The sequence below is a fragment of the Halichoerus grypus genome, chromosome X (genome assembly GCF_964656455.1).
Source record: "Halichoerus grypus chromosome X, mHalGry1.hap1.1, whole genome shotgun sequence".
Classification (NCBI taxonomy): Eukaryota; Metazoa; Chordata; class Mammalia; order Carnivora; family Phocidae; genus Halichoerus; species Halichoerus grypus.
Window position 1 is genome coordinate 20,984,992 of NC_135727.1, and position 25,891 is coordinate 21,010,882.

A 25,891-nucleotide genomic window follows, 5' to 3' on the forward strand; every position below is an offset into this window, starting at 1 on the left:
ATAGTTGCGAGATCTCAGGCAAGTTCCTTAATCTTTCTGTGCCTCAGGTTCCTCATCTGACAAATGGGGGTAAGATAGCAGTACTCTGTCAGTGATGGCATGAGAAGTAAGCCGATATAAGTGAAGTCCATGGAACAACATTGCGGAGTTAACAACCATAGAGCTGTTGGAGCCACCACCACGATTACTGTTACTACTTATTGCTGTTGTTGTGGATGTACAAAATGAATCTTTTGTTTATATACATCCATAAAATGGTGTAATGTGTTTTTTTCCACTTTCAGCTATTTGTAAAATCTGTGAATTATCATTTGAAACAGAACATGCTCTTTTGCAACATATGAAGGACACTCATAAACCCGGTGAAATGCCATATATTTGCCAGGTACACATTCATTTTACCATGTACTTAGGTGTTTGTTTTATTTTCATGTGCCACAAAATAGTAGTATTCTATCGCTCTTTTTAACCGTTAGAATAAAATGGATTACTAAAATTGAAGACCCTCTTCAGTAGTGGAAACTCCCTTGACATAACTCTTGTATGTGGAGATGGTGGCTTGGACTTGGACTGGAGGCTGCAGTTTACTGACCCCTCTCCTAGACAGACAAAATGCCCTGCTGGAGAAGACAAATATATGGATTTTCTTACCATGTAGAGAAGAATATAGACATGACAGAGAAATAGGAAATGCTATTAGTTATGGGGAACTCAACTAAATGCTTTGGGACTAGTATTTTTCCAGAATTTGAAGTGGTTCCCAATAAGATAGCAAGATAAGAAAAATTTCCTCTGTCATACCCTGGATGCTATTTAAAATCCAAAGAAAAGAATATTCTATTTTATACAGCAGGACAAACTTTCTAGGACAAGAGATGTCAGAGTTTAAAAATTCAAGCAAGGTAGGGAGGGTAGTAGATCTGAGAAGAAGAAGGAAATCTGGTTATATTTAGGAATATATCCCTAAACTTTGAAAGATAACTTTTCTGTTTCGAAGATTATACTTATTATTTTCAGTGCTAGAATTCTTGGTTGTATAGGCAAGAGAGCTGAATTAGCAGTGCGTAATATTCCTCTAAACAAGTGACTCCTCATTGCTACTTTGATGTAATTGCGTATCAGGTATAAACTTTCAAGTTAAACTAAACCTTCTTTATATTTCTAGGTGTGCCAGTTTAGATCATCAACATTTTCTGATGTAGAAATTCACTTTAGAACATCCCATGAAAACACTAAGAACTTGCTATGTCCATTTTGCCTCAAAGTTAGTAGAATGGCAACTCCCTACATGAATCATTACATGAAGCATCAGGTGAGATTTAGCAGTTATTTGCTCATTTTGTCTTAGTAAAAAGGTAGATATATAAAACTTTGAGCATTTGTTAGATTTGTTCTAAAAGGAAAGTTAAGTGGTTCCAAATGACACAATTAATTTACAATTTATGCTGAATGACTTTTGAAACTTCCACTTCTTTTCTTTGTCTGCTTCCTAGTGGTGATGAGGCTCTTGACTAGTGAAAATACGGAAACAAAGGTAGAAATAGGAACCCTAGAGTGGAAGGGAAAAGGGAAGATGGGTGAAATATTTAAGTTGAATATTTCAGGTGTCTAAGAGTGGTGAAAATGGAAAGGATTTTGAAGGTAGTTAATCAAGAGTAGGGAAAAGGATATGTTTGAACTGGGGAATAAGATTGAGGACTCAATCTTTTTTCCTCCTTCTCTTCAAACTTCATTTCTACTTTCTAGCTTACTTTTCATTATGAAAAAACATGTGGTTGTCATTAGCAACCCAGAATGGTCTTTTGTAGCAGCCAGTGACAAAGGAAATAGCAATGACACTTATTTCTAGATATGTGAACTATGCCAGAGAACTATATTTAGGTTATAACTTGTTTCCTGGATGACTTTTGCCAGTTCTGCTATGTAATTTCTGGGATACCAGTGTTAGTGCTTGTACCTTTCTCTTGAATTCTCATTTTATTCTTGCTGGGTCTTTTACTGACACAATTAGACCATCCTTTAGCTAGGCTGAAAACTTCGATGAAACCGTAAGCCTATTCTTGAGTGTTTGAAAGAGCAGTGGTACCTTTGCCAAAATTAGAAGTCAGTGAGTTTACTTAATGTGATTATGTAATCAAGTTTTGTCTCCTCACTGATCAGCTCATTACATTTTCTTATTATTGATTGCATTGCCATGGCCAGTTTACTCAGCACTGGTGCTAACATTGTTTTCAGTTCCAGTCATTAGATGATCATGAAATCAACTTGTAGTTGTTAATTGAAAAAAAATTACAAAAGTAGAATATCCAAGTACATTCAGGATCACCTGTGTTATGAATGGGATGGTTCCAACATGCTGGTAGGGCATATCACCGTTAAGAACCTCTGGCAAAAATCTTTCTATTCTAGAGTTTCCCCAACAGTTTTCCATCAGATGTTAATAAATGTTCCACTCTAAATTTGCTCCTGGAAAAACAAATGCAGTAAATGGCTAGATTTATAAAATTAACAGTTTTTTATTTTTAAGATTAGAGCTTTTAAAATGCTGGAAAACCTCATAAATCTCCAAGGAAGGGATATTGTACATATTGTTTCCAAGACTTATTTAACCATTTATTTGCACAATACCTATTAACATTTCTTGAGAAATAGTTCGGAAAGCACTGGTCTTGGTTCTCTATTCCATCTTTTGACCTTTGATTTTGTTTTTTTTAAATATTTTATTTATTTATTTGATAGAGAGAGACACAGCGAAAGAGGGAACACAAACAGGGGGAGTGGGAGAGCGAGAAGCAGGCTTCCCGCCGAGCAGGGAGCCCGATGCAGGGCTCGATCCCAGGACCCTGGGATCATGACCTGAGCCGAAGGCAGATGCTTAATGATTGAGCCACTCAGGCGCCCCTGACCTTTGATTTTGAAAGGAAGGATGAGATGTAAAACAGTAGCTCTATTTCATTATGAAGCTTTTAACATAGTGCTTTCTGCCATGCTTTCCTAAGCTCCAGAGTGAGATATAGATATAAGGAGAGTAATAGTATCCTTAGAAAGGTAAGAAAGAGATGGATGGACTTGGTATGGGGACTGTGTCTCTTAAGTGCTTTACCTGATCTGTAGTCACTCTTCATACCCTGAATTGTATGTTTAACTTGCCATGTGTATAGGAAAGAGTTAACCCAGCAGGTCTGAGTTCTTCAAATCGTGTACATTTTCAGAAGGGTCTACTTGCATACTTGCATAATTGGCCCTTGGCTAACTCCTGGAAATGGAGCCTTTGTTATTAATTGATGAGTGTTTTGCATGCCTGGAACCTTGAGCCATATTGTACCAGCTTTTCTAGATCATTTGTACAAAAAGTATGATTATGGTGAGCACCTGCTTTTCTTCTGGAAGACTGAAGATTTGGTAACTGAACCCCTTAAAAAAAAAAAAACCTGGCCTCTTAGACTCAAGAGAGCTTTCCTGGTAAAAAGCACTTCATACATGTTGCTGCAGTTAGTTGCTGGGGGATTGATTGAGGCGTGTCCTCTGCAGCTCCATTGGGAGAGGGCGCTTGGAAGCTGGTGCCAGTATCCTCCAGACTCCACCCAATGCACTTTTTTCCTTTATTAATCCTGCTCTGTATCCTTTCACTATAATAAATCCTATCTATGAGTATAACAACTTCTAAGTCCTGTAAGTTCTACTGCATCATCAAACCTGGGAGGAGTCTTGAGGACTACTGACACACCATTGGGGCCCAGTTTTTGTGAGTTTGGGGTACCTAAGAGGTAGGCAGTCAGCAGTCAACAGATGAAAGACTCTGTTAATCAGAAGGATCATCGGGCATTTTTGAAAGCACTTGCAATTTACACAGTTCACAAAAGACTCAAAAACCATAACTGAGCAGGACTATACTTGTAATTGAGGTAATATAAGTGTGATTTTAGGTATTAGGAATTATTGAATATATGGCTCATTTTATTCTTTTTAAAGACTTTAGTTGTAACCTTTTCCTAAAAAGAACATATTATCGGGGCGCCTGGATGGCTCAGTCGTTAAGCATCTGCCCTCGGCTCAGGTCATGATCCCGGGGTCCTGGGATCAAGCCCCACATCGGGCTCCCTGCTCGGTGGGAAGCCTGCTTCTCCCTCTCCCACTCCCCCTGCTTGTGTTCTCTGTCTCTCTCTCTCTCTCTCTCTCTGTCAAATAAATAAATAAAATCTTTAAAAAAAACCATATTATCATGTCCTAAGTGATTTTAGAGCTAACAAATACAGTTCACACAATTTTTAAGAAAGGATGAGGGATTTTAGATATGTTAAATATTCTTATTAGATCTTTATAAAAATCACAAGTAGTTAATATATACTAATCACTTGCCGTATGACAGTCACAGTGTTTTTACTTGCATTATTTTGTTTAGTCTTCTCGACCACCCTACAAAACAGGTATCTGATCATTTCATTGATAAGGAAACAAAGCTTTATAGAGAATAAGTTACTTGCCCAATATCATATTCTCTAATAAATGGTAGAGCCAAAAATAGACTTAAAGCCCAAGGTTTTATCATAGAGTCATATCCTTTACTGACACTGTCTCAAAGCAGGTATTACAGATAGTCAGAATTAGCCTTGAAAATTCCTCAAATCACCCAAACAATACAGTATGTTTGTCAAAACGTTCAACCCGGACAGGTTATTCTCTATCCTTGGAACAGATCACCAATTTTTTGGTTGAATGTCATATTATTTAAGATGTACTGTATTATCCTTCTTACCACATCTCAAGCATACATGCATAAGAGAGATATGCAAGACTTGAGTCCAACTAAGGGAATAGTAGATGAATGTCTCCCATCCCAGGGCTCTGGGTAAATGCTCATTGAATGAAATGGCAGACATTTTGAATTAGTTAAATTGTGCCTGCTTCTCATGTGCACACTCTGTCAGTCTCTTGCTGTCTTCCTCACTATTTATTTAACAAATATTTATTGAGTGCTTAATATATGCCAGGGACTGTTTTACAGAAGTGAACAAAGCAAAGTTTGTGCTCTCTGGAATTTGCATTGTAGTGGAAAAAGTATGTGTATTATGCCTGAATGTATATGTATGCCAGCTGGTGATAAATACCGTGGGAAGAAAGCATGTGAGGGTTGGAAGTGCCAGGACTTAGGAGGTGAGGAGCCCTTTCTGTTTTATATATGGTGGGGGGGGGGGGTCAAAGAGAGCCTCTCCAGAGAAAATAAGCGGGTTAGCTGTGTGGATATCTGGGAGAGAACATTCCAAGGACAGGGTACAGTAAGTAGGCAGTGAGTTGAGCATATATATAGATGTTCAAGGAGCAGCAAGGCCAGTGTGGCCGGAGCATGGTAAACAAGTGGGAGGAAGAGTGGTGGTAGGAAAGATTGTACCATAGAGTGCAGAGCAGATGCTGTAGGGTCTTGTGAGCCAGAGTTAGGGTTTTGGTATGTATGGAAAGCCACTGGAGGCTTTAAGCATGTGAGAGATGACTCCGGCAGCTGTGGAGAGAAGAGACTGTTAGGAGGAAAGAGTGGAAACAAGAAGGCAGGAGGCGATTGTCAGAGTCCAGGTGAGTGGCTTGGACTGATATGGTGGCTGAACAGATGAAAAAAGTGGAAAGATTGTTCCTGAAGGTAGAGCTGACAGGTTTTATTAATGGGTTGGTGGATGTGGGGTGTGAGAGAAAGACAAGAGTTAAGAGTTACCGAGTTCTTTTGTCCTGAGCCACTGCCAAGAATGGTGTTCGCATATATTGAGATATTGGGAAGACTAGGCAAGAAACAGATTTTTTTTTTCTTTGCAGGGTATATGGGGGGAAATCTAGAGTTCAGTTTTGTCCATGTTGATTTGAAATGCCTATTAGATATCAAGTAGTGATGTCGAGTAGGCAATTGGATGGGTACTATTTAAAATCATGAAACTGGATGAGATATAGGTACAGGCAGAGAAGAGACTTCTGGGAACTGTACTCTGGGGAATTTTCTATCTGTCCTCTTATATTGCTGTCTCTTTCTTGACTGAGATCTTTTTCCCTCTTCCCTTCTCTCTCTCGAGCACATATTAGGTGAATCTGTTTACATTGCCTGTACCTGTGAGACGATCCGATGCACCATACTTCTCAAATTGTCTTAAAAATGAAACTAAAACAGGGCGCCTGGGTGGCTCAGTTGGTTAAGCAACTGCCTTCGGCTCAGGTCATGATCCTGGAGTCCCGGGATCGAGTCCCGCATCGGGCTCCCTGCTCGGCAGGGAGTCTGCTTCTCCCTCTGACCCTCCTCCCTCTCATGCTCTCTGTCTCTCATTCTCTCTCTCTCAGATAAATAAATAAAATCTTTAAAAAAAAAATGAAACTAAAACAGTAATATACAAACATATTTCTATATTGCCTTGAGATTTTTTTAAAGATTTTATTTATTTGACGAGAGAGAGAGCGCGCGCACAAGCAGGGGGAGCGGCAGGCAGAGGGAGAGGGAGAAGCAGACTCCCTGCTGAGCAGGGAGCCCGATGCGGGGCTCTATCCCAGGACCCCGGGATCATGACCTGAGCCGAAGGCAGGCGCTTAACCGACTGAGCCACCCACGCGCCCCTGCTTTGAAATTTTTAAAGAACTTTATATTTATCAAATGCCTGCTGTGCACCATTAACTGCTAGTTACTTTCGTTTATGTTAACTGATTTGCTTTTCCTAAGTGATTAGTTGTGCTTTACATGGAAATAGGGACGGGCCTGTGGAGATGTAGCTTTGGAGAAAACATTCTTTTGCATTTGTATGTTCTAAATTTACATATAAATATAAAATGTATTTTTTAATTAGTGAGAGCGTATACATAAAGATTGCAGTTGATAATATATACTAGAAGACCAACTAGCTGTGAGCAAATGACTTAGATCTCTCTTGGGTCCTAATTCCCATTGATAAAATAATAATAGGCCTGAGTTTGAGAAGGGACCTAGTCAAGGGGTTCTCTGACAGTAGATTGGGATCCGTTGTTCTGATTTGTACTTCTACACCCATGCTGTCCAATAGCACACCCACTAGCCACCTGTGTCTATTTAAATCTAAATTAATGAAATTTGTTTGGCGGTAGGAATTTCAGTTTTTTATGAAACATAGAAATTTTAAAAACTAAAGATAACTTGGTCTTTTCTAGGATTAAAAATTAACTCATTTTCACGGTATCGTGTGCTTGAATGGTTTATACTTCAAATTTATAATTAAAACTTTCACACTACAAAGGTATAGGACTCATCACATTTTAAACTAACTGATATAATTTTCATTTTGATTGCCTATATGGTAACAAAAACTTTTTTTTTTTTAAGATTTTTTTTTTTTTTAGGTAATCTCTACACCTGATGTGGGACTCCAACTTAAAAACCTGAGATCAAGAGTTACTGTATGCTCTACCGACTGAGCCATCCAGGCGCCCCACAAATACTTTTGAAACTCAAATACTAATGCAAGCAGTGTTTTTAAAAATGAAATAACATTTTGGCATTATTTATGATGGGATATGGTAAAATACTGGTTTTTAAAAATTATTTAGCAATTACAATTAAGAGCAACTTCAGGTCCCAGGATTTGTAGTGGTAGAAGTTATTATTTCTAATAGTATTTTTAATGTTTTTTGTAAACAGAAAAAAGGAGTTCATCGTTGTACAAAATGCAGACTGCAATTTTTGACCTGCAAAGAGAAACTGGATCACAAGACCCAGCATCGGACCTTTATAAAGCCTAAAGAGCTAGAAGGATTGCCTCCTGGTACAAAAGTGAGTTTTAAATATGTTGTATTTTAACATTTCGTGTGGTAATCGAAATAAATTCCTGCCTGGCTTTATCTGTAATATTAAAAATTAACTTCTGCTTCTCATTAAGATTTAATTTTAGGTTTTGTCATTCTTTTTTAAAGATTTTATTTATTTATTTGTCAGAGAGAGAGCACAAGCAGGGGGAGTGGCAGGCAGAGGGACAAGCAGGTTCCCCACTGAGCAAAGAACCTGATACGGGACTCGATCCCAGTATCCTGGGATCATGACCCAAGCAGAAGGCAGACACAACCGATTGAGCCAGCCAGGCGTCCCTTAGGTTTTGTCATTCTTATGTTTGGAAAGAAAAACTAATATCCATTTTTTTTTTTTTAGTTAGTTGACACATGCTATATTGGAGCATATTCCTTTATAGTGAGTGCAACTAGATTAACTGTAGACTGAGTCAGTGAGTTGTTTCAATACTCTATAGGCTGTTCGTGAGCTTTTCCAGCATATATGTCTGCTTCAGCTGCTAAGGTTAAGAATCATGTTTATTTTATCTTTGTGTCCCTAGCATCTATCATAGTGCCTTGAATGCCGTACTTTGTTGAAGTTGGTATTACTGAGTCTACTCTCAGTTCCTTATATATTCTGTATACAAGTCTCTTATTAGAAATATGACTTGCGGGATGTCTGGGTGGCTCGGTTGGTTAAGTGCCTGCCGTCAGCTGGTCATGATCCCAGGGTCCTGGGATTGAGTCCTGCATCCAGCTCCTTGCTCAGTGGGGAGCCTACTTCTCCCTCTGCCTGCTGCCCATCCTGCTTGTGCACTCTCTCGCGTGCTTGCTCTCTCTCTCTCTCTCTCTCTCTGACAAATAAATAAATAAAATATCTTTTTAAAAAAGAAATATGATTTGCAAATACTTTCTCTCATTGTGTGGATTGTCTTGTCACTTTCTTAACAGTGTCCTTTGAAACACAAGAGTCTAAAATTTTTATGAAGTCCATTTAATCTATTTTTTCTTTGGTCGTTGTGCTTTTGCTATCCTATCTAAGGAGTCATTGCCCAGCCCCAAATTATGGAGATTTCCTCCTATGTTTTCTTCTAAGAGTTTTGTAGTTTTAGCTCTTATAATTTGATCCTTGATACATTTTGCGTTAGTTTTTATATCTAGTATGAGGTAGGGGTCAAAATTCATTCTTTTGCATGTAGATATCCAGTTGTGCTAGCACCATTTGTTTGAAAAGACTATTGTTTCCTCCACTGAGTTGTTTTGGTATCCTTGTCAAAAACCAATGGACTATAATGTCAAGGCATACAGTGAACTTTTTAATATTAATGCGATGGTTTATTTTCTAAAATATGTATATATTTTGCCTTCATTTTTATAGGTTACTATTCGAGCCTCAATTGGACCGCTTCATTCAAAACCGGTTACATCATCTCCCAGTAGTAGTGTTCCAAGCACTTCTTCTTTTCAGCTCTCAACTGTGAAGTCTAAAAGTATAACTGCTAAAAATTCCACAAAATCTAATACAAGTAAATCTAAGACAAGTAAGCTTCATGGAACTAAACCTAATACCAGTAAGCGAGGTAGAGGTGCATGTAAATGCAAATCTAAAATCTCTTACAAGCAAAAGAAACAACGCAACAGAAAGAATAAAATCAGCATGGCTTTGAAGAACTTAAGGTAATATCTTTTATTCCAGATATATAATACTAATTGAATATTAAATATTAAAGGTTATTTTAATATAATTTACCATATCACAAAGGTCCCTTGCACGGTTACATGCTGATCACTTGTCTGGCATAAAGGCTAAGCAGATAAAAAAAAGGTACTCTTTACAACTGCTGAGCAGAACTGGAATTAGTGTTCATTGTATAATTATCATCAATTACACTAATCTATTTTGTGCTTATATCTTGTGATAGTTAAATTGATTAATGTGATCCTTTTTATTCCAGGTGTTTGATTTTTGACACTTTATTCTAGCTTATTGTTTCAAATCAAATTTTCAAATTATGTCTCTACTTAAAGATGTTAATTTAAACATTTTAGCTTTAGTTAATAAAACATGAATAAGGCTTTACCTTATTATTTTTGTTTCATGATATATTTTCATCTTTTTTTTTTTTCTGTCTCTACAAGGTTTCGTCGGGAAGTTCACAAGTGCATTGAGTGTCATTCCAAAATAAAAGATTTTGCAAGCCACTTTTCAGTATGTGTCCACTGTAATTTCTGCAAATACAACACTAACTGTAACAAAGCCTATATGAATCACATGGTGAGGTAAGTTAAACATGTACACCACCAATCAAAATTCCCATTTGTTTGTTTTTTTAAAAATAAAGTTGTCCTAATAGTTGTCATGTCAAGGAGCTAAAAGGATTGAGCAATAGGGAACTTCTAGGATATTACTTAATATTATTTTCCAACATAATAAATCATGAAATTAGGGGGACAGAAATTTTTAAGAACAGTTAGACCAATGAAATTAGAATAGGTTTGGGAAATTTGTTTTTCTAAGTCTTTTAAAAAGTGGTTATTCTCAAACATAAAAATGTTTAATGTTTTCAAAATATTTATCACATAAATACGTGTAACCCCATGAGTGTTATCCTCTTCAAAGCAGTCACTTTGAGAGACTTCAGGTTTGTCAAAGATGCTAAGAATTTCTCCCCCTCCTTCTCCCCCCTTCCTTTCATCCATCTTTCTGTCCATTAGTCATTCAAGCCATTTATCTTTGCATTCAACAATGAAATGTGAAATGAGAGACTATAGGGATATTCTAGTCATGATGCTACTGTTAGAATTCCTTTTCATACATCAATTCAATTTATCTTATTTGAGCACCTACCGTGTACTCTATGCTAGAGAAAGACGTCAGAGACCACATTACTTTCATTTGGACCTCATTAGTAGCAGCTTACTTTATTCTTTCAGGAAGGATTTATTTAAATACATAAAAATTATTCAGATATAAATATGCTAAGTTGATTATTCAAACTGAGGTAGTTCCATTTATTTTCAGTCAGAAATAACTAATAAAAGTGGTTTTCGTGCAGAGCATAAGACCTCTGTTCTATGTTGTACCCCCTTCCTTACCAGTGTCCCAACTTAGCTCATCATATACAGTATTCATTTTGAATTCTCATTACCTCATGATTTTTAGAGTCTTGACCCTTCTTTCCAGTCCAGCTGCACCAATCTAACTTCCTATCAGCCTCACCCTTAAGGTCATCTGTTTTGAATGTTGCTTGCTTTTTATCCTAGAATCCTTTTCATATTCAGACATGTTTAACCTTGCTATCCGTGAATCTCTTATCCTTTTCAATCTTTTGCCGTGCTCCTTTCCAAACTACCAAACTGCACTTGATTTAATTAGCTCTGAATTTGTGATTTTTAACTTTAATTTCGTTCTGTGTTTTTAAAAATACCTCTTTGGTTTTTTTTAACTACAACATCTGTTTAAATCCTTTTCAATACCCTCAAGATTTTATTCTAGTCTCTTTGTTGTTAGTCTTGTTCCTACTAATTACTCAGAGGTCATCCTTCTCATTTTTCCCAAGATTAACTTTTTTCTACCTCAGGTTTTTCTCCCTTTATCCAGACATAAATCTCAGAAAAGGACATTTCTCACTTTTTGAAAGCAAATACTGCCCCTCATCTCTTCCATTTTCCCCACAACCTTGTTCAGTTATTTTGTGTCTTCATTTCATCTCTTCTTCTCTACCACATTCCTTCTGCCTGCACATATTTTCAGGCATTTTTTTTAGGATGAAGGAGATTTGCCTTCACTGTGCATATTTTTTGTCTTCCTTTTACTGTCAACATTTTAAAGAGTTTCTTTACTACCTATTTGCCACTTCTTTACCCTTTGTAATTTGAGTATCACCCCCACCTATTAGTTAAAGCTGCCCCTTTAAAAATTATCAGTCATATCCTAATCACTAAATGTACTCACTAATTTCCATTCTTACTTTTCTGTGACTTCTTGAGAATATTTGATGCTTTTGATCACTCACTTTTGAAAATCTCAACTTCTCTTAATATGTTACCATAATTTTTTTCTTCCCTTTTGGCTACTCCTCTATTTCATTACCTTTTCTTTTTTTTCCTCATTTTTTTACTTTTTAAGTTTTTCATTTTAAAACCTGTATAGTTAACATACAGTGTTATATTAGTTTCAGGTGTACAGTATAGTGATTCAACAATTCCATACATTACTCAGTGCGCATCATGATAAGTGTGCTCTTATTCCCCATCACCTATCCCACCCTCCCCCCTCCCCCCCCCCCCGGTAACCATCAGTTTGTTCTCTGTAGTTAAGAGTCTGTTTCTTGGTTTTGTCTCTTTTTTACCTTTGCTCATTTGCTTTTTTCTTAAATTCCACATATGAGTGAGATCATATGGTGTTTGTCTTTCTCTGACTTATTTCGCCTGGCATTATACTCTCTAGCTCCATCCACGTCATTGCAAATGGCAAGATTTCATTCTTTTTATGGCTGAATAATATTCCATTGTGTATATATATACATCTTTATCATTCATCTGTCAGTGGACACTTGGGCTGCTTGCATAGTTTGGCTGTTATAAATAATGCTGCAATAACATAGCGGTGCATGTATCCCTTTGAATTAGTGTTTTGCATTTTTTTGGGCAAAAACCCAGTAGCGCAATTACTGGATCCTAGGGTAGTTCAATTTTTAACTTTTGAGGAGCCTCCATACTGTTTTCCACAGTGGCTGCACCAGTTTGCATCCCACCGACAGTGCACGAGGGTTCCTTTTTCTACACAATCTTGCCAACACTTGTTGTTTCTTGTGTTTTTGATCTTAGCCATTCTGACCGGTATGAGGTGATATCTCATTGCAGTTTTGATTCGCATTTCCCTGATAATGAGTGATGTTGAGCATCTTTTCATGTGTCTGTTAGCCATCTGGAGGTCTTCTTTGGAGAAATGTCTGTTCATGTCTTCTGCCCATTTTTTGATTGGATTATTTGGTTTTTGGGTGTTGAGTTGTATCAGTTCTTTATATATTTTGGATACTAACCCTTTATTTGATACGTCATTTGCAAATATCTTCTCCCATTCAGTAGATTGCCTTTATTTCCTTACCTTTTCTTTTTTTCAACTCTTCTTGCCTCCTTACATTCCTTTTCTTGGTACCTTAATCACTCAGAATTTTGTTTTACCTTTCAACTGTAAATCCTCCAGTTTCAATGCTGAGTTCTCCTGAGATCCATCTCTTCATCAGTTTGATAGATATTTTCGTCTTTGACCCACTGGCATCTATAAAGAACAAAAATAAGTCAAACATCACTGTCTGTCTGGGATCCAAACTACCATCACCCCAATACTCTTTAAGCTCAGTTTGTCTCAGTTTGTCTCAAGGTGTCATTTGCGGAAATGTGGAGCATCAACTGAAAATAATACACGTTTCTGAAGCCTATGGTGCTCTCTTGATCTGCCACCATTCATAATGGCTTCCTGAATGTCCACCTTCTGCAATTTATCACTCTGCCTCCCAACTACTGCAGGGCTTTCTATACCTTGGTTGCTCTAAACCAGGCCCCAGCAAATCTTTCTCTCAGTATACTGCTGGGAAGAATGCTGGTATTTTGTTAATTTAAGTATAATTAACATACAGTTGTATTAGTTTCTGGAGTACAATATAATGATTCAACAATTCTGTACATTGCTCAGTGCTCATCAAGATAATTGTACTCTTTTTTTAAGATTTTATTTACTTATTTGGGAGAGAGTGAGAGAGAACACAAGCAGGGCAGGGGAGAGGGAGAGGGAGAAGCAGATATAACATTTGCACATTTCTTCTCCCATTTAGTAGGATGCCTTTTTGTTTTGCTGATGGTTTCCTCTGCTGTGCAAAGGCTTTTTATTTTGAGGGCCCCTGGGTGGCTCGGTCAGTCAGGCTTCCGACTCTTGCTCTCAGCTCAGGTCTTGATCTCAGGGTCAGGTGAGTTCAGGCCCTGTGTTCCACACTGGGCATGGAGCTTACTTTAAAAAATAAAAAAAGCTTTTTATTTTGGTGTAGCCCCAATAGTTTAATTTTGCTTTTGTTTCCCTTGCCTGAGGGGACATATCTAGAAAAATGTTTCTACAGCTGATGTCAAAGAAATTACTGCCTATGTTTTCTTCTAGGAATTTTATGGCTTCAGGTCTCACATTAGGTCGTTAATCCATTTTGAGTTTATTTTTGTGTATGGTGTAGGAAAGTGGTCAGGTTTCATTCTTTTGCATGTAGCTGTCCAGTTTTTGTAGCACCATTTGTCAAAGATACTGTCTTTACCCCCATTGTATATTCTTACCTCCTTTGTCATGGATTAATTGACCATGTTAAGTGTGGGTTTATTGCTGGGCTCTCTGTTCTGTTCCATTGATCTATGTGTGTGTGTTTGTGCCAGTAACAGACTGTGTTGATCACTACAGCTTTCTAGTGTATCTTGAAATCTGGAATTGGGATACCTCGAGCTTTGTTCTTTTTCAAGATTGCTTTGGCTGTTCGATGTCCTTTGCGGTTCCATACAAACTTTAGGATTATTTTTTCCAGTTATGTGAAAAATGTTGTTGGTATTTTGATAGCAATTATGAATGCTGGTCTTTTATTCTGTGCCAAACACATGGCTGCCCCAATGGAGCTTTAATTCTGCCCCTAATTTGTAGGAGATTAAATTGGAAAATATTTTTAGTGTTTCTTAAACCCATGGTCATTCTGTCCTCCTGCCTCCCATTTTCCATAGGTTCTTCAGCTGTCTTCTAGGACCTCCAATACCATTCTATCCCAAAATATTCCCAGTTGGCCTCAGGCTTCCTTTATAACCTTTTCCTAATTTCCAGTGAGCCCCAACCTTGCACTGCATTGTTATCACACACATGGAGCACTTACTCATTATTAGCCTCATAAAGAACTGGAAGTATCCACTTCTGCTTTTCTAAGGGCCTTTGCATTTCTCCTAATTCAGTGGTGTCTTGCTTCCTTTGTTGCCTCAGGTACCTCCCTCTGAATGGTACACCCTGACCCAGTGTGGACTTTTGTCATAGACTTGAGCTCTGTACCTACAGAGTCTCATTTTCTTAGAGGTTGAGTACCTTTATTCCCAGCCCACACCGACTCTGTAACAAGTCAGGCCCCCCAAATTAATCTTCCCCAACATATAGTTTGTTTCATATTCAATATCTAAAGTGGTTTTCCATATTCTTTGTTATTCCTTGGACTGCTCCCCTTCTTCCCTCTCAGTTTACCTTCTTCTGTGAAGAATATGATCACCACAGCCACTCATAGGAATCATTCCTTCCTTTGAGTTCTGTACCATTGAGCTATTCTGCCTCATATTAAATATGTGTCTTATCTACTTGAGAGAGCAGTTCTTTGTATTCAGCATGGCACCTATTCTGCAGCTATTTTCATGGGATTATAGCTAGCCAGAATCATTTTTTTTCCCATGCGTACATGGTACGCTGGTGATAGTTACCTTTTGTCTAATGATAATCATTGACCTGGTGTGTTGGCTGGTTTGGGTCTGTCAGTGCAAGCTAGGGCAGCTAGTGTTTCTCAAACTTTAGCTTGCATAAGAATTCACCTGAAAAGGGGCGCCTGGGTGGCTCAGTCGGTTAAGTGGCTGCCTTCAGCTCAGGGCATGATCCCAGGGTCCTGGGATCGAGCCCCGCATCGGGTTCCTGCTCAGCAGGGAGCCTGCTTCTCCTTCTCCCTCTGCTACTCCCCCGGCTTGTGCTCTCTCTCTGTCAAATAAATAAGTAAAATTAAAAAAAAAAAAATCACCTGAAAAACTTGTTGAAACTGATTACTGGGTCTCAGTGCCAGCAATTAATTCAGCAGGTCTAGAGTGGGGCCTGAGACTTTGTATTTCTGCTGAGTTCCCAGGTGATATAGATGCTGCTGGTCCATGAACCACACTTTGAGTAACACTGTGCTATGCTAGTCCTGGCTAATCCCACCTGACTTTCTAATGCAGGAAGGCTTTCCTTATCAGTTTAAAAGGGGGTACTGGGTGGCTCAGTAAGTTAAGTGGTCGACTGTTGATTTTGGCTCAGGTCATGATCTCAGGGTCCTGGGATCAAACCCCATGCCAAGGCTCCACACTCAGCAGGGAATCTGCTTGAGAATCCTCTCTCCCTCTCCCTCTGCTCCTCCCCCTGCTCACATGCTCTCTCTCTAAAATAAATAAATCTTTTAGAAGTAAAAATAAAAGGGGGTATAAAAGCTAATGCCATTGGCTGCAAAACTTGGTTAGTGGTTTTTTTTTGTTCTGTGCATAGAAGAAATATTGTTTTAACTCATGAGCTCTGCTTTGCTTTCCCTAAAGGCTCTCCTAATAATTGCAAAAGATTCTTTAAATGTTTCGTTTTACTGATGGCAGGTAAAGGTAATGTAATTTAGCCCAAGTAGCATTTACTTCAAGGATCATTCAGATTCTCCCCACTTGCTAAGTATATTAAGATAAGAAAGTGTGGTAATTATTATTCATAACAATTTATATTATAGCAAAATACATTATTAACAAATACCTTTTAAATTATTTTCAACTCTTAATTATTGTAAAAATTTAAATTGATGCTCTTTGCATTTTTAACTTTGAGAGGTTTTTTTTTTTATAATGGTGAGGGTACTGATCATTTAAGAGTATTCTCAGGGAAATATGTTGTTAGAAAATACACAGGTAAAATGAAATGTAAGATAAAAAACGAATTAAAACAGAAGAATAGAATTTAATAATTTAGGTCATGATCTTTTATTCAAAACTAAGAAACTAAACATGGACTTTGAAATATGGTCATAAAATTAATATGACTTATTGTATAATAAAATCTCACTTGTCTGTTGTCTCTCCAGCTCTCATAGCAACCATCCGACTAAACCGTTTTATATTTTTAAGAAGCATTCTGGATATCTCGGGTAACTAGTTGATCTTTTTCCATTCTCTCTTTTGAAAAACTGTAGTAACTTTTTTTTAACCTGATGTTTAAGTACCTAGTTTGGAAAATGAATGATTGCTACCAGACATAAGACAGTTCTATTCATTATATCATAGATCAAAGAGGAAATAGCTATGTTTTCTAGCTAAACTTTGTTGCAGTGGTGTTAGGCATTAAGATAAAACTTTCATGGATTTGCATTATAAAATAAAAAAATAAGGCTCTCCAACAATATTTGAAGATTAAAAAGATGTTTAAGATATCTACTAAATTGAATAACACCGGTTTTGATCAATATATAGCCTTCACAATTCTTAGGGGTTTTTAAAATTTTGAAATAAAGTACACAACCTGTTTACAATAGGAATTGCTGATGAACATTTCTAAAGGCATTGATAATTAACTTTGATTATACCACACACCCTTAGCTCAGAATCCACTAAGCATCATTTTTTTCCACATTCTTCTGATTTCTTTTGACTTCATATTCCTTTAATTATTTTGCTCATGTCGTCATTGCTATTTGAAATTACAGTGCCAAGATCTTGGTAGCACCAGGCTAAGACAAAGACTTAAGTTTAGCCAGTACTTATTTTGATCCTTTGGCTTAGTGGGAAAGTGGAGGAGGGGATGATAGATCTCAGGATCTTTGTATTTATTATTCTTTCTGCTTGTTGACTCTTCCCTAGATATCTGCAGGGCTAGCTCCCTCACCTCCTTCAAGTCTCTAGTCCAATGAGTGAGGCTTTCTTTGACCACTCCATTTAAAATAGCATTCTTTCCCCTGGGCTCCATTCCCACCACTCCCTATCCCCCTTTATTGTTTTATTTTTCTTCACTTTTTACTTTCCAACATGTTGCACTCTTTTGTTAATTATCTGTGTCTTTTCACTAGAATGTGTATGGTTTGGATATTTGTCTCTGTCAGATGCTTACTAAGCATTGAATAGTGCCTGACACATGGTAGACATTCTGTAAATATTTTGAGTAAATTAGTGTATATGTTGAAAATGACATATGTGGATGATGGACCAACAGCTCATAGGCAGGGGAAAGTTTGATTCTATTGTAAAAATATATTTGTGCTATTTTTAAAATATTACTAAATTCAAGGAAGTAGAATTTTACTGAAAAATTTTATAAGAATGAAAAGGGATTTATTCTAAAGATTAGAGAGTTTAATTTTATTTACCTCACTATTGTCAAGCTTAGTTGTGTGCTTGATTCTTGAATTCATTCTGTGACTTTAAAGATCTGAGATGCTTTTTTCTTAACTTGGGTGGGCCTCAGATTTAAATAGAAAGTTGATAAATTTCTGTGTATGGGACTTAGCATATTTATAATTCTGTAAAACAGTAAATTTTGTAATTACTGTTTTGTTAAAATGCAATGTTCATTTTTTATTTATTGTGCACCTATTATGTATAACACAACGTAGCAGTTCCTATTAAGTTGACAATGATGAAGAAGGCTTGGTACCAACCTTCAAGGAATGTACAATTTATGATAAGGTGTGAATATAAGTAACTACAGTAATACAGGAAGGTTCGTAATAAGTGCCGTGAGAGTTACTGATTTCAAAGGGAGGAGAGACTTCCACTTAGAAGAAACACAAGGGCATTCTAGTTGGAAGAAATAGTATAAATAAAAGTACAGAAAGGAAAGAGCAGAAGGCATACACAATGAATGACTAGTAGTGCAATTTAGATGAAGCATGAAGTTTATATAACATAGTATTAAGATCAGAGTCTGGGGGAATAGTTTTGAGCTCAGATCTAGATTATGAAATCCTTGAAAACTAGGCTAGGGAGTTTGGACCCATTGGGGAAACTGTTGGTGTTTTGTGTAGAATTAAGGAAGGTCAACGTGGAGGGTATATGAGGTAAGATGTAGCTGCATGGGACACACAGACTGTTGAAGATTATTACGGTAGTTAAGTCTGATTTAATAAGAATCTGGGTTAAGGTGGTGAAATGGTATCACACTGTTTAAGAACATGGTCTCTGGAATCAAAGGGCTCATTTTCTTTTTTTTTTTTTTTTTATTTTTTTTTAAAGATTTTATTTATTTATTTGACAGAGAGAAACAGCGAGTGAGGGAACACAAGCAGGGGGAGTGGGAGAGGGAGAAGTGGGCTTCCCGCCGAGCAGGGAGCCCGATGCAGGGCTCGATCCCAGGACCCTGGGATCATGACCTGAGCCGAAGGCAGACGCTTAACGACTGAGCCACCCAGGCGCCCCAAAGGGCTCATTTTCAATCTAATTTTGGCCTTGGTAGGTTATTAAACCTGACCTTGTCCTTTATAAAAAAGTAAAAATTTTAGCACCTACCTCTTTGGTTTGTTATAGGATTTAGATGAGATAATATGTCTAAAACCCTCAGCCTGGCACAAAGTTAAGTGTTCAATAAATTGTTAATATTATAAAATATTTGAAATATTGACTGTTCTAAGAACAAAGAGAGTCAAATAATTTTGAGCCTTTGTGTTGGGAGCATGACATCATAAGAAGGATTATTAGTTAGGAGGAATGGTTTTCAGGGGTGGGGACGAAAGTACAATTTCCGTTTATGAAGATCATTTTTGATGTGCCAGCATGACAGCCAGGTATAAATATACAGCGGGCTGTTAAGACTAGAGCTGCAATAGGAGCACCTGGGTGGCTCAGTCAGTTAAGCGTCCGACTCTTGGTTTCAGCTTAGGTCATGATTTCATGGGTCATGGGTTCAAGCCCCCCTCTGGCAGGTAGGCCCTGCGCTCAGTGGGGGAGTCGATTTGAAAGATTCTCTCCCTGTACCCGTCCCCCTACTCTCTCTCAAAATAAGAAAATCTAAAAAAAAAAACAAAAAACTAAAGCCACAGGGGAGAAGTCAGTCTAAAGTATGCTACTGGTTTTTATTCCTGTACAAGTGAAGTACTTAAATTTAAAGTATTCAATGAACTGTAAAAGTATGTTTATGCTCGTTAACTGACAGATAATAATAATTAAATTACATGATTTATTTTTAAAACTTTCCCATTTCTTTTTTAATTTTATCACCACTAAAATAAGATATTAGATTATAGGCTCCACAGAGTTTACCCTCTTTTTTGTTCACTCTTGAATCCACAACACCTAGTAGTATGGAGTGTGTAAAGAAGGTCCTCAGAAAATGTATATTGAGGGGCGCCTGGGTGGCTCAGTTGGTTAAGCAACTGCCTTCGGCTCAGGTCATGATCCTGGAGTCCCGGGATCGAGTCCCACATCAGGCTCCCTGCTCAGCGGGGAGTCTGCTTCTCCCTCTGACCCTCCTCCCTCTCATGCTCTCTGTCTCTCATTGTCTCTCTCACAAATAAATAAAATCTTAAAAAAAAAAAAAAAATTTTAAAAAAAAATTTAAAAGAAAATGTATATTGAGGGGCGCCTGGGTGGCTCAGTTGGTTAAGCGTCTGCCTTCGGCTCAGGTCATGATCCCAGGGTCCTGGGGTCGAGTCCCGCCTCAGGCTCCCTGATCAACGGGGAGCCTGCTTTTCTCTCTCCCTCTGCTGCTCCCCCTGCTTGTTCTCTCCCTCGCTCTCACTGTCTCTCTGTCAAATAAATAAATAAAATCTTTAAAAAAAAGCAAATGTATATTGAATGAGTATTATATCCTTGTGTTCCAGATGGGCGAAGGTACACAAAGGATGTTAGTGGAGCCACCACTGGGTTTTAGGTCTCTTAACTCCTGTCTTTTAGCAGCCAATATGAGAGGGGACAGTTTACAAAGCACTGAATGTTAGCATGACTTAAACATGGCTCTATCATTTTCTAGAGTACCGTTTCAGATAAATCAGGCTTGTATAACAAAATTGGAAATTGATGGTCATGACACATAAAAAGCACATCAAGAGTTGTTACCTGGAAAAATAATTATTGAACTTCTATATGGACTTTCATAAAAGATTAAAAAGATTAAAAACCTTTGCTTTCTTTTTTTCTTCATAGGGGCATTACTCTCGTGTGCCTTAAATGTGACTTCCTAACTGATTCTTCTGGTTTAGACCGTATGGCTAAACACTTGTGTCAACGTAAAACTCATACTTGCCAAGTTATAATAGAGAATGGTATGTATATATAATTGTGTTACTTTGAATTTCTGATATTGATTCCAGCATTTTTGATCAGCCACAATATGGGCTCTTTTGCATTAAGTTAATAGTCTCACTCATTATCTATACTATTTTAAACGTAAAACTCTTCTAATTTCAGTTCCCGAAAGTACCTCAACTTCTAAACCCAGTTCTGAACCCACTTCTGAACCCAATTCTGAACCCACTTCTGAACCCAATTCTGAACCCAATTCTGAACCCAATTCTGAACTCAGTTCTGAACCCAGTTCTGAATCCACTTCTGAGTAAGTTTTATTTTCATTGAGTGCATTTTTCTTTGATGGATTTTAGCACTGTTGCATTTTTAAATGTATCATTAATAGAAATGAAAAATATTAAAGTATTTTGTTTTTGTTTTTGTTTTTAAAGCCGCTTGTTGAAATAGATTCCTGCTCTATGGAGCTCGTGCAACCTGGTGCAAGACAAGTTGGAATTTCCTAAGTTCAAAGTTCTGAAGTGTTTTCTTACACAAAGGCAGTTTCCTAAGTTCAAACTTCTGAAGTGTTTTCTCACACGAAGGCGGTTAAACAGCCAAGTTCATGACACTAGCTCTGATTCAGCTCTTTTCAGCTTTCAGATGGCACTAGATTCTTATTCCACCTTATCTTTGTGTCAGGTTAACATATCTTAACATATGCTTTTTTCTCCAGTTGACTCTCTCCAAAAATAACTTTTGTTGCTATGGTCTTTTTTTGCTTTGCTTAAAATAATTTGTGTTTTTCTCTGCTGTACTTGCCTTCAGAATATTGCATTCCAAATGATATGGCTATTCATTTTCTTTGTCTGTTTTGTCTGGTTTCTTAGTTAATTTCTTATAAGTCTTACATTTTTAGGTCAGATAGCTGTCTTTTTCCTCTTTCCTTGTCTGTCATTGTTCTATTTTTCATATTTTTCAGATGCAGAAGCAACACAGAAATTTCAAAAAATGTCCAGGATACTCCTGGTCAGTGTCCCCCTTCGATGGACACAACTGATGCCTGTTCTCTCTTTCCAAGGAATGTGAATTATTTGACTGTGAGACCTCCTCTAGATTGTGGCCTTAAGAAATCAGACCTTGGGGAGAGTCCCTTCCTTCATGACTGGCCTCCCATAAGGCTGATGCTAATTTGGCCAGAGATGACCTCAAGGCCCACCAAATTGAGCACAACTTCCCACTGGGGGCTTTGGTTTTTGATCTTATGCTTATTGGGTTCATTCTAACCAAGAAAGACCCATCAAATCCGTGCTTCAACATCCAAGTTGAAGTTTAATCATTTTGGCTGCTGCCCTTTAATCTTTGTCTAGTTTGCATGCAGTCCAAGGAATATAAAAACTGGTTGTGTAGGGAACCAAGGTTACTTTCATGTTCTTGGAAAACAAGTCTCTAAAATTACAGTTCCAAAGTTATAGCTATTTGTACTGTCATTTGAAGTTTTATCCAGTATTAACCCTAGGAGTCTTCAGCAATACTAATATTCAAATTTTAAGTTTAATTTTATCTTGGTTTTATGTTGTCCTTCACCAAATTTATTAATGTGTGTTTTGTTATGTCCACTTTTATCTCTTCTCTTTAAAACTTTTGTTTTGTGTTTGTTTTGTTTTGTTAAGAACCTCAAGAAATTCTTTAGAATTCTCTACAAATTTCATGTAGCTACCTATTGATGGCTTCTAGATTTGGTAATTATTCAGACCATTAGACATTATTACATCCTCTGCCTATCTTGGGACTATCATTATCTTAGTGATTATCAATTCAAAGACATAAATAATTGGCAAAAAACACTTCCTACAGACCTTAAAACAAATTTTAAAGCTATGTTTCTGTACATCTAATACATAATATCTTCTTAGCCATTAATGTAATTCCTTTGGATAAAGATAATATATTCAGAAAATATTGGGACCAAAAAATGCACTTGTTTCTTGCCCATATATATATAGATGTATATTTTTTTTATTTTGGTGTTTGTTTATTTTGGTTACATTGAATATAGATTTGCTGAACAGTTTGATGTTATTACTTATTTTTTTAATAAAATTTGTATTGGTAAAGTGCCTCAGGAGTTATTCATGTAAAAGCTGTAGATTTTATCATGTAAGTAGGAGCATTGCTTTGCTTCTTACATGGAAGCTTGATTACTTGGCCTACAGACTGAGAGCTTTACTGAGTGCATCTTACAGTCTTTCCTCCAGCACAGTTAAAAGCTCACTATGTATATTTTACTAATTTCTTGAACTTTAGAGACTGGCAAAGTCCCTTTGTGACCTTTAATAACCATTAAGGTGGTCAGGCTCTGAAGTCGTTTGACTCAATCATGAGTGGTTTTTTCATCTTAACATCAGAACTTCTTGCACTTTGTACTCGTAATTGTACTTTGAAACGGTCTTAGTCCCTTTGGGCTGCTATAGTAGAGTATCACAGACTAGGTATCTTATGAACAACAGAAATGTATTTCTCACAGTTCTGGAGGCTGGAAAGTCCATGATCAAGGCGCTAGCAGATTCAGTGTCTGGTGAGGACCCACTTCTGGTTCGTAGAAGGATATTGCTGTATCCTCCTGGCAGAAGGGGTGAGAGAGTTTTCTGGGGTCTGATTGATGAGGGTACTAATCCCATGCATGAGGGCTCCACCCTCTTGATGTAGTCATCTCCCAAAGGCCATACTTCCTAATACCGTCACATTAGGGATTAGGTTTCAACATACGAATTCAAACATTCAGCCTATAGCAGAAACATAGTGAAAACCAGTTTCAGTGACCACTTCTTACTAATTCTTATAATTCATAGTCAAAAAAGTTGAATCCATTAGTTTTAATTTTCCAGACTGATCCTGCTGTAAATGATTTTTCCAAAATCTCCAAAAGTGTTGTTTCTTAGTAGTGTTTCTACTCCTACTTGTTTCTTAATAGTAGACTTGGCAGTGTTCGAGTCTTTATTTCCGTATCAGTCCCCAGAATGTTTCTTCATCCACCATCTTTCTATCCACTTTTTTTTTACTTTTCAAAGATTGTAATGAAAATATATAACATAGATTTTTGCCATCTTAACCATTTTCAAGTGAAAAATTCAGTACTAATTACACCAAGTTTTAAACTTTTGTCCAGATATAAATTCTTGTGGTTTCAACATAGAGTCTCTTTTTGTATGCAGATATTTTCCCTGGCTCTGTTATAGTTTGAGGATATGATAAACTACATTGTTGCTATAGCAATATTTTAGGTAGGGGTACATCTTTTTGTTCTTCCATAGGATTCTATTTCTAACAGTATGTGTTAGGTTCATTTTCTTAAAGTATAATACTCTTAAAGTTCTGTGTCCTGTAGCACCATATTTTTTTACTTTCTTTAAATAAAACATTTCAAACAGTAAATACTAAGCTTGCTTATTATAGGCAGTTAGTTGAGTTTTAATTGGGGCAAATGAGTTTTAGCTTGACATTTTGATCCCATTACCCTCAGGTTTTTCTAAATAGTTATTTCGCTTGATTCAGAAATAGCCAGCTCGTGCATGTGTGCTTTTTAAAAGGTTACAGCTGAATAAAAGTTGTGATTGGCTCAGTTTCAATCTATCACCATTCTTAGAAAAATAGCCTCTGAACTACAGAGACAGTTTCTTGCTCCTTTTTGTCACACTTTGCCAAAACGTCTCTTTGGGCCTCACTTACTTGTTCAGCAAATATTTATTGAGCACTTACTACGTGCCTAACACTATTCTAGGTGCTGGAAAAAAATAGACTGAAATCTCTTCCCTGGTGGAGCTTACATTTCAGTGGTTGAAGACAAGACGATAAAAATTAAGAAAATTAAGTAGTATGTTAGATGATCAATGCTATGGAGAAAAATAAAGTGGGCAAAGAGGATGGTAAGTGTGGGCTGGGGTTGGGAGGTTGCCATTTTAAATTTGGTGGTCAGGATAGGCCTCTGTGAGAAGAGGATATTGAGTAGAGACCTGAAGGAAGTGAGGAAGTGGGCCACTGGATTATCTGTTGGAAGAGCATTCCAGAGAGAGAATAGCAAATGCAAAAGTCCTGAAGGGAAAATTGGAACCCTCACACATGGCTGAGGGGAATGTAAAATGGTTCAGCAACTGCGGAAAACAGTTCAGCAGCTCCTCAAGAAGTTAAAACATAGAATTACCATATGACCCAGCAATTCTGCTCCCAGGTATATATCCAAAAGAATCTAAAGCAGGGACTCAGATACTCGTACATGCATGTTCATAGCAGCACTATTCCCAATGGCTGAAAGATGGAAAGAGCCCAACAGATGAAGGAATAAATAAATGGTAGTATATTCATACAATGGAGTAACATTTAGCCATAAAAAGGAATGAAGTACTGATACATGCTACAAGGTGGATGGACGTCAAAAACATGCTAGGTGAAAAAAGCCAGTCATAAGAGATCACATATTGTATAATTGCATTTATGTATAATATCCAGAATAGTTAAATCCATAGAGATGGAGAACAGTTTGGTGGTTGCCAGGGGCTGAGAGGGCAGTGGGGAATGGGGAGTGACTACTTAATGGGTACAGGGTTGACGTTGGGGTGTGATGAAAATGTTTAGGAACTAAATAAAGATGGTTATACAACATTGTGAATGTATTAAATGCCACTGAATTGTTCACTTTAAGATGGTTGACTTTTTTAATATGTTTTTTAAAGATTTTATTTATTTATTTATTTATTTATTTATTTATTTATTTGAGAGTGAGCGGGAGAGAAACAGCATGAGAGGGGAGAGGGTCAGAGGGAGAAGCAGGCTCCCCGCTAAGCTGGGAGCCCGATGTGGGACTCGATCCCAGGACCCTGGGATCATGACCTGAGCTGAAGGCAGTTGCTTAACCAACTGAGCCACCCAGGCGCCCCAAGATGGTTGACTTTTTAAATTTTGATTTTATGGTATGTGACTCTCACCTCTACAAAAAAAAAAAAAAAAACCCTTAAGCTTAGCAAGTTAGGAATATGAAGGAAACCTTTTTAACCTAACCTAATAAAAATCAGCTAACATAACAATGAAAGGTAGAAAGAATGAGTCCTGAAGTAGGATCATGCCTAGCTCAAGGAACAGCAACAAG

The 25,891-nt window shown here is 37.3% G+C and overlaps 1 protein-coding gene across 2 annotated transcripts in view; it reads left to right on the forward strand.

Moving 5' to 3' along the window:
• ZNF280C (zinc finger protein 280C) overlaps window positions 1-22,868 on the forward strand; it is a 61,696-nt gene extending 38,828 nt beyond the window's left edge. Inside the window, exons 12-20 of one of the 2 annotated variants that reach the window (XM_078064655.1) lie at window positions 285-385; window positions 1,166-1,312; window positions 7,637-7,768; window positions 9,140-9,438; window positions 9,901-10,041; window positions 16,626-16,688; window positions 20,671-20,789; window positions 20,935-21,079; window positions 21,731-22,868. In XM_078064655.1, coding sequence (XP_077920781.1) covers window positions 285-385; window positions 1,166-1,312; window positions 7,637-7,768; window positions 9,140-9,438; window positions 9,901-10,041; window positions 16,626-16,688; window positions 20,671-20,789; window positions 20,935-21,079; window positions 21,731-22,034 — 1,451 coding nt within the window. In that variant the 3' untranslated portion in view covers window positions 22,035-22,868. Of the gene's footprint in view, window positions 1-284; window positions 386-1,165; window positions 1,313-7,636; window positions 7,769-9,139; window positions 9,439-9,900; window positions 10,042-16,625; window positions 16,689-20,670; window positions 20,790-20,934; window positions 21,080-21,203 lie in introns of both variants that reach the window. The other variant, XM_078064656.1, reaches the window with a different exon arrangement.
• The last annotated feature ends 3,023 nt before the right edge of the window (window positions 22,869-25,891 follow it).